At 37.4% G+C, this 9,532-nt stretch overlaps 1 protein-coding gene across 1 annotated transcript; it reads left to right on the top strand.

Moving 5' to 3' along the window:
* The first annotated feature begins 697 nt into the window (after positions 1–697).
* Positions 698–9,355, top strand: qng1 (Q-nucleotide N-glycosylase 1). Its single transcript, XM_074637764.1, has 7 exons — positions 698–828; positions 1,917–2,123; positions 4,294–4,440; positions 6,005–6,117; positions 6,837–6,980; positions 7,754–7,949; positions 8,072–9,355. Exons 2-7 carry the CDS (start codon positions 1,934–1,936, stop codon positions 8,299–8,301), a joined length of 1,020 nt encoding a protein of 339 aa, XP_074493865.1. The 5' UTR covers positions 698–828; positions 1,917–1,933; the 3' UTR covers positions 8,302–9,355.
* The last annotated feature ends 177 nt before the right edge of the window (positions 9,356–9,532 follow it).

Below are 9,532 nucleotides of genomic sequence, written 5' to 3'. Positions count from 1 at the left end.
AGATTATTTTCTGGACTAAGTGATTTATAGGTTTGTCCCAAAATGAGATCTGCAAATTGTTTTGCCCAGACTATAAAAATATTAAATTTGCTATTGTATACGACAAAGAAAAGCAGCAAATCTTCAAAATAAAGAATCAGGAATTTACAAATGTTTGGCAGTTTTTCTTGGGAAATTACTGTTACAGCAGCAGGTTATCCAGGCAATGCACAGGAACAGTAAATGAAATGTAGCCTACATAACACTAGAGATAAATATCTATAGAATATACAATATAAAGAATATTAGAATACACTAAATAAACTACACTACTACAACTATATTTATAGTGCATACAAAAAAAAGACAATTTGTTATAAAAAAAATGTTGCAGATTCATTTTCTGTCAGTCGACTAACTGATCTCTTGTTTGATTATGGAAACATCACCATCTTGTTCACTTACATGATAGGTGTTCAACTTTAATTGAATGTTTATTGGGGGGTTACTGGACGGATTGTACCTCTAACATTATGCTGTTTAGGGCGGTAACTGGCCCAGAACATATATAATAAAATATAATTTCTATTTATTATAAATAGAAATTATATAATATAATATAATTTCTATTTATAATAAATATATAAATTAATATAGATAGATAGATTTTTGCTTTTCAATAACAGAATGGTTGTTTCCGGTTTCCTCTCTTGGCTTTCTATGATTGGTTTATCAGCCTGTCACGAGCTCAGCAACGGAGGCTCTGATTGGTCAACAGCTGCAAACCAGGTAGTGGACGAAACACGAAGCAACACGAGTTTGCAGTACCTGTCCCTGAATCATTGATTGGTAAGTTACGTAAAACATCCATTTATATCATTTTAAATTATTATTTTTAAATGAAAAAGCATGCAAATTGTCGCTGAACAGGAAGATGGAGTTGACAACCAATCCAGTGTAAGAAACCTGGGTACTGTCTGAATACTCCACAGTCAGCTCCTACATGCACTTTGCTCTTCCAGTTTTCAGTGAAGCATAATGACGTGATTTACCTGGGCATATCTCATTGACCCACGCACAATACTGCTCTTTCCGCTTTCCATTAAAAACAACAAATTAAAAAAATGAAATGTCAGTGTGGAGAGTAAATCATGTGACTCACCACAGAAAGAGCAGTGAGAATGCATTTCATTCAGCAGCTAGGCCACTATGTTTGTGCGTCACAGTTTCCTATTATCAGACTGATAGGGAACACATCATTAACACACAGCCCATTGCACACTTGAGATAGATGGAAAAAAAACTAGGCAGCTTTTAGAGGTTGACAGAGAAGGATATAATTTTTTTTTTTTTTGGTTTTAATAATGGGGTTTGGTCAGAGATGGTCCTGTGTGCAGAGCTTTTATGTTTTGTGCACTCTACTCCTGGTTATACATGGGATAAGAGACCCTAAAACACTGTAAATGGAGTTTGAAAACCAGCTCTGATTTTCTTGTTGCATCTCTCCCATCTTGATGATGCATTTTCATTGTGAATGATCTAATAATGCAGGGAGACAATCTTTAAAATGGCACTTCCACAGAGATGTATGTAGGATATTGGTGTTTTAAAGGGCACCGGCATTCACATCTCCCCCTGTACCCATGCATGCTCTTTAAAGCTGCTCCTGAAGTCTGTAATGTGTCTGATTAGAAGCAAGACTTGTCAAACAAAAGAACTGCAATGCTCAACTCACCTGAAAATCGCAAAACTAACAAATTAAGTTGTCAGCCCTCGCAAATAAATGTGTAACACTTTTAATAACGCACAGCAGTTGAAGGAAACAGATCATTATTTCCATAGTTATCGCCTTAGATTCATGTAGGGACTGCTGTGCAATGTATTTCTATTTATATATGCTTGTGTGCCTACATGTGTGTGTTTTTTCCCCCATTCAGTAGTAACAGTGTCCATCATGGAGCCACCTCTGTTTCCTCGTGAGTCTGGGCAGCTCATAGCAGAGCGGAGTCGGGATGTGTTCGTGGAGGAGGAAGGAGTGCAGAAGGTGGCAGAGATGCTCTACAAACTCCGACACAGTGACGATCTGAAGGCCAGTGGCTGGAAGAAGGGGAATCCATTAGCTCCAGCACCCACCTCTGACCAGGGGAGTCTGTCAACAGTCGGGGGCCACTCCGAGAAATAGATTATTAGTAAACATGAGAAGTGAATCGCATGTTACAGAGAAATTTGTTTCAGTGGCAACAGCAGTACTGCATGGATAATGTGACAGGTGGTAATGATTCTATGGACCCAGGCATGGAGAGGCACTGCATAAATTCCAGTAAGACATAGAAATTAATTAAAAGAGGGCTCTGAATTAATATCTTCAATCCTGCTAATAATATGGACAAGATGAGACGTGGTGTTGCCTAATGTAGTGTTTTATCACGTAAGCAATCAATACATAATCATTCATTGTAGGGCTGGAACTAATAATTATTTTCATTGTCGATTAATCTGTCAATTATTTTCTCGATTAATCGATTAGTTGTTTGGTCTATAATATGTTAGAAAATGGTGAAAAATGTCGATCAGTATTTCTCAAAGCCCAAGGTGATGTCCTCAAATGTCTTGTTTTGTCCACAACTCAAATATATTCAGTTTACTGTCATAGAGGAGTAAAGAAACCAGAAAATATTCACATCTAAGAAGCTGGAATCAGAATTTTTACTTCTTTATCCTGAAAAATTACTCAAACCATTTAATTGATTATCAAAATAGTTGCTAATTAATGCAATAGTTCACAACTAATCGATTAATCGTTGCAGCTCTAATTTGTTGCTAATGACAGTTAAAATGAGACCTATATCCTGTGTTGAAAAATGCTAAAAATAGTCAACTACTTTATACAATTTGAGAAGCTTTTAATACTCAAGTACTGTGCTGAAGTACAATTTTGAGGTAGTTTATTATTGAGTATTTATTGAGTACATTTTATGCTACTTTATATTTCTACGCCACCATATTTCTGAGGAAATATTGTATTTTTTACTCCATTCCATTTACCTGGCCACTGTAGGTACTACTCACTTTGCTGATTAAGATTTTACATTAAAAAAACATCTGATATGGTTATATGATATGATGCAGCACTATAATCTACCCAGTGGTGTATAAAGTATCTAAAAGTAGCTCCATGTTGACAAAGTACAACATTTAAATGCTCTTACATGTGTTAGTTAGTGGTAAAAACTGATTAATAGAATATACTATAATAATATAACTCCAAAAGAAGCCATTCTGCATAATGAGTACTTTTACTTTTAATATTAAAGCACATTTTGCTGATAATACTTCTGTACTTTTACTTGAGGAAAATTTTGAATTCAGGACTTCAACTCATAAGGGAGTAATTTTAGACTATGGTATTTCTACTTTTACTTAAAGGTGCAGTGTGTAGGATTTGGCGGCATTTAGCAGTGAGGTTGTAGATCACAACCAACTGAAACTTCTCCCGTGTGCCAAGCATGTAGGAGAACTACGGTGGCCAACGACAAAACGCGCATGGCCCTACCTAGAGCCAGTGTTTGGTTTGCCCGTTCTGGGCTACTGTAGAAACATGGTGGCCAGCTACATGAAGAGGGGTCGTGTCTAGAAGGTAACACACAAACTGGTTTAGATTAGGCATTGACCTTGATTGGATAAAGTTAGGATAGGTCGTCATGCAGCGAGTCTCTCAAAAGTTTTTTGCAAGTTTTTGCAATTTGAGGGTTACCTTCTAGACATGACAGTGAAGAGGACCCGTCTGTATGTAGATATAAACGACTCATTCTAAGCTAACGAATACACAATGATTCTTATTTTCTGATTATACACTAAAGAAAACATACTTATTAATATTATATTCGAGTTCTGCCAATAGATCCCCCTTAAATGCTACACACTGTTCCTTTAAATAACGGATCTGAATACTTCCTCCTCGCTGAACAAATCAGAAGTGATTCAGCGGTCTAGAATGAGGTTACTCTAAATACTTGGTTAATGACAACTGGCCACGAATGGATGAAAAGCCCAATTAAGGGAAATAATGTCATCACAGCTTAGCAGTTAATTATTACAGATATTTACTCGGATATCAGGAAAATAATTATTCAAGACAGCAACTGATGAATTGAATGTTTTTACCTAGAACTTCCTCTGTAAAGAGGGAAGTAAGAAATCTTTTTAAACACATTTGGGGTCTTGTGTGTTTTTAGTACAGTGACTGCCTGCTTACACACTGCACAGTTTAAGTATTTTGGTAGAAGTCTAATTTGTGTTTTTCCACAACGCAGGCCTTGAACTGGGTATTTGTGGTCGACACCATGAACTTCTCCTTTTGGCCAGAGGACGAAACTCAACAGTGTGAGGTGACCTATAAAGGGACCACGTACACGGGCTACATGACCCTGTGTGCTGCCATCACCAGGGCCATGGAGGAAGGTGAGAGCATGTATACAGGATGAGTTTAGTTTTGTGCTGGGTTAAAGAGATGTTACAACAACATTTTGATTTGGTTAAAAGTAATGTATTGTTTTGTTTAATAGGACATTGATTTAGCTTGCACACAACTGACCTCAAGTTGAGGTGATGCATCATAGCTGATACTTACATTTGTGGTGGGCAACATCTTTGCAGGATTCATCAAACTTGCACAGAAAATAAACCCGATTTAAAAAAAAAAAAAAAAAAACATCTGGGTGATAGTAATGTCAGAATTATGAAGAAAAGGTGAAGCCATGCTCTAACAGTGTTACATGACATCTTTGCCTTTTTTAGATTGATTTATCCTTTTTGTTAGGAGCTTCGTCTCTGGAGAGAAAGATGTATAATCAAGGCTCTTTTTGTTCCTCTTTTCTGTGTGCTTTTGCTGTGCACTGCTGTTACCAATTATTGTGTATGTGCCCTTTACTTGAACTTGGACTGCTGGGAAATTGCTTGTAGCTCTGCATGCGCCTGTGCATCATTCATAATTAGCGTAAATGACTACGGATATGAATCAATTATGTCTCATATGGAATAGTGCTCTCAATGTGTGGTCGCTGTGGCCTTTATAATTACAAGAGATTCTCTCAGAAAAGCTCAGGTAGCTTTGCTCCAGAGTGTGAGACTCGAGGGTTTGACACAGCGTGAGATCAGAACAAATTATGTCTTTTGAGCTGCTGCTGGCTGCTGTGGAGTTATATAGTTATTATATATAGTTATTATAGCATACCATAACTTCATAACTTAGTAGCTTGAGTGTCTCTCCAGCACTTCCTTTTTAGATAAACCATTCACTCCACAGGCAGTAGTGGAAAGTACATTTACTCAAGTACACATTTGAGGTACATTTTATGCTACTTTATACTACATTTCAGAGGGAAATATTGTTCTTTTTCTCCTCCACACTCATCTGCATGATAAGTACCAGTACACTATTTAAGTACATTTTGTGATATTACTTCTGCACTTTTACTTAAGTACATTTTTTAATTCATGACTTTTACTTGTAAGAGGATCTATTAGCAGAAATAGAATATAATGTTCATAACTATGTTTTCATTAGTGTATAATCACCTAAAACTAAGAATTGTTGTGTTTTCGTAAGCTTAGAATGAGTCCTTCATATCTACATAGAGAGTGGGTCCTTTTCATGTAATCCGCCATGTTTCTACAGTAGCCCAGAATAGACAAACCAGACACTGGCTCTAGAGAGAGTCTTTCGTGTTTTTACGTTACCTGAAGGCCCCCATAGTTCTCCGACACGCTTGTGAAACTGACCGTGGTAGCGCCAGCCGCCATCTGACCTCCGTTGCTCCTAAAGTAGTGTTTTGATGGTAAGGATCACCTCTGAGCGAGGCGAACAGCGTTACCATGGTTTTTACCGCAGTCTTGAAAGGGAGAAGTGAGCGACGGGCTACTCAGTTGGTTGCAATCTGCAACCACACTACTAGACGTCGCAAAATTCTACACATTGCACCTTTTAAGTAAAGTATCTGAATACTTCTTCCATCGCTGTCCACAGGTATACCCATCACTGATCCGAAGTACTTCTCTCAGATGAGTGTGGAGGAGTTGGGACATGTCCTTCGATCAGACAATGAGACACCCATGCCCATGCTTCAGGAGCGCCACCAGGTTCTAACATCATCTTGTTAATGACCCATATACATAGCACTAGAGATGTAACAATCCTCAAATCTCACAAGTTGCTTCGATGATTTTACATTGGTATCACGATGGATACTTTTGTGTTTTTACTTTATGTTTAAAACTTAGTGTTTGACATGCAAAGCTTCTGCGTGAACCCATGTAGACAGACTTCTCAGCACTTACGTTGCACAAAACAAAAGCAGTGCTTTTCAATATAACGACAAACAGATGTGGTTAAAAAAACAGGATGTATCATTTCATCTCTCGAGTCAATAGATTCTGAACAAAGAAGATACACTTTATCAATAACCAGCGTATTATAGCATCCCTACATACAGTAAATTACGTAGCTCAGATCATATACTGTAGTCTCTGTGTGCTTTTGTTTTTCTTTGTATGTAGAGTCACACATGTTATTTACAAAAGTGAAAATAATACTGAATGAATTTCCAACCTTACATACCATGTTCCATGACAGATTAGATTTTATTAGATTATGTCTCACTGCATTTTTTTTTCTCATATTAAATAAGAAAAACAGATTTTAAAGCTCATAAAATTAATGTCTATCTGTGTTACATTATTAGCTGAACTGTATCCCCTGTATGATCAGTGGAAATTGAAAGTATGAAAGCAGCTCTTAACCTTCTACTCATCGTAATTGTTAAATTTGAACACATCACATTCTGGATGTTTCTAACAAGGTGCTCACTGAAGGCGGCCGCGTGCTGCAGGAACACGGCGGAAGCTTCCGGAGTTTTATTAGCCGAGCCGGGAACGACGCCCGGAAGATGATGGAGCTCATCGTGGAGAAGATTCCTTCCTACAGGGACGAAGCTACATATGAGGTTAGAGTTAGAGAAGATTGAAGTTGTGGAATATTTAATGTTTGCCAGAGATATTTTCCCATGAAGCATCCTTGAAATTTTATATTTTTACTACCTGCAAAGCTCACGGTCAAGCCATGACAATGATTAAAATGTTAACTACATCTCATATTCTAAAATAATCATAATTTCTGGTTGGACATGTGTTAATTTACAAACCTATCAAATAGTAACTTCCACAACATTTGGTTTTATCTTTTAGATTTTACAGTGCTTCAGTTTTTCTCTCAAATTCATTGTGTGTACAATGAGTGTACTATACTGAACTGTATAAACACTTTGAATTCAGAGTATTTTAAAAAATATACAAAATGTGTAAAACATCTCGAAAGCATATAGGAGGTGTATGTGATCTGAGATAAATTATGCATTTGGAGAACTTAAGATAAATGTGATGTGAGAGTTCCACCTCCTGGCCAGAGACAGTGTGGCAATAATGCTCATAATTCACATTATACAGTCAGTGAAGGAGCAAATTATACACTTTGCACATGCATTGTTGCCATGATTTTAGATTATTTTACCTTTATCTTATCCAGGATATTTCCCCTTGCAATTAAAAATGACTTTTTCAAAGGAGTCCTGGCCAAGACGGCAGCATAAACAGTTTTACATAAAACAACAAACAGACTTAATACGAAATTGATATTGTCTTTGTGTAAGAACATCTGTCTAGTAATGAAAAAGCAATGGATCGAACAGCACATATAGTATGAGCAGAGTGTGTGTTTCAGGGGAAGAGAATCTCGTTCTACAAGCGAGCCCAGATCCTGGTGGCAGATTTCTGGGGCGTCATGGAGGCCAGAGGAGAGGGTGACATCATCGACATGGACTGGCTCACCATGTTTGCAGACTACAGGGTCCCTCAGGCTCTCGTCTACCTCGGAGCACTACGATACTCTGACGCACTGATGCAGGCGCTGAACAACGGTGAGACAGGAGTGAATGTGTTTCTCTGGTCATAAAGAAATGAATCATTTAGAAACAGTCAGGTATAATCTCTCTCTCTGTGTGTGTGTGTGTGTTGTGCGTTTGTCTCCCATTTCTCTCAGGGGAGCTGCTGAGCTCAGGGGACAGGAGAGAGGTCGAGATCCGAGGTTGTTCAATTTGGTCTGTGGAGCTGATCAAAGACCGCCTTGGCAAGCTGGTGAAGGAGAGAGACGGACAGACCTGTCACATCAACTCGGCAATCATCGACTTCTACCTGTGGCCTTACGCCAAGCAGCACCACAAAGAGATGGCCCACATTCCCATACACCACACACGCTGTATTTACTACTGACACACTGGCTGGCAGCATTACATGCAGTAGGTTGCACTTCTCAGCGTGCAGCCTTGGCATCGGTGCCTTTCCCTGGGATAAAGCCAGTCATGTCTCTGTGCCAGATATATGTACAAGTGGGCTTCTCTCTCACTGTAATGGAAGCAGGTGACAAGCTTTAATGTAGCTTGTTGGTGTATGTGGGTAGTAACACTGTTGTCCATTCGCAGTCAATTAAAATGTTTACTGTTGATGTGGAACATTTTCTAACAAACTGTTTGCTGTAATGAAAAGCAAGTGATCATACTGTATGTGAACGTACAATGATGGACACATTGGCGTATCTGCAGCGGCTTGAACTTGTGAACTGACACTCGGCAAACAGTGAAAATTAAATATTTTGATTAGATATTGTTAATGTCGGTATTCACATGATCCGCTGCTCATGTAAAAGCATTGTGTCTGCAGGGAAACTCATAAAGGAAGTCTTTCTAATTTTTGAAGAGATTTATGTTTTGAATGATCACAAATGAATAAGTTCAATGTTAAGTAAGAAAAAAACAGTATTTGTGTGAGCTAAAAGCAGCTGGAATGTGTGACTACTTTATCTAAATATTCTATATCTCAAATTATGTAGTGGCATCTAGTGTTTGGGTGGAGGAAGAGGAGTGGAAGAGGAAGAAAAGGCATGCAGGAGAAGAAGCATCAGCCTCCAATAAATGTATCCTATGTATTCATGCGAGGCTCTGTACAGACTGTGGCAACACATTTCAATGGAAAAGGACAATAAAGATATCTATATCATGTTTGCAGACAATATCATAATATCATTAATAAAATACAAGATGTAACTTTTGCTCTTGAGAGATTTAACTTGAATAAAATACGGTTAACTGGTGACAAATAGAGTAAAGTACAAGAGGTACCTTTTAGGAAAAAGTATAAACTGGATAGTGGATATTCTTTTGTAAATATTTCTAATTTATATATATATAAATTAGAAAAATGTAAACACTTTTTTAACTTTATATTTGTACTTATATTTTCGGAAAAAAATATGAAAACGTCGATAATTAATAGGCTATGAAGTTGCATCATCATTTTTTTGTTAATTTGAGTGTCCTTGTGTTATAATGCCACATTTTTTTTTTATTTATTTATTTATTTATTTATTTATTTATTTATTTATTTATTTATTTACAATACTCTTGTTTGTAGGCCTACATATGTTTTGATGTAGCTACGTATGTGT

The sequence above is a fragment of the Sebastes fasciatus genome, chromosome 6, assembly GCF_043250625.1.
Source record: "Sebastes fasciatus isolate fSebFas1 chromosome 6, fSebFas1.pri, whole genome shotgun sequence".
In the NCBI taxonomy this organism is placed as follows: Eukaryota; Metazoa; Chordata; class Actinopteri; order Perciformes; family Sebastidae; genus Sebastes; species Sebastes fasciatus.
Note: the sequence above shows the minus strand (reverse complement) of the source record. Positions and strands in the feature narration are given on the sequence as shown.

Bases quoted from the DNA above. Each gene is read 5' to 3' on its own strand.
- qng1 (XM_074637764.1), top strand. From the start codon at position 1,934: ATGGAGCCACCTCTGTTTCCTCGTGAGTCTGGGCAGCTCATAGCAGAG. The intron at 6,118-6,836 runs GTTCTAACATCA...GTTTCTAACAAG, and splicing joins TGCTTCAGGAGCGCCACCAG to GTGCTCACTGAAGGCGGCCG. The intron at 7,950-8,071 runs GTGAGACAGGAG...CATTTCTCTCAG, and splicing joins GATGCAGGCGCTGAACAACG to GGGAGCTGCTGAGCTCAGGG.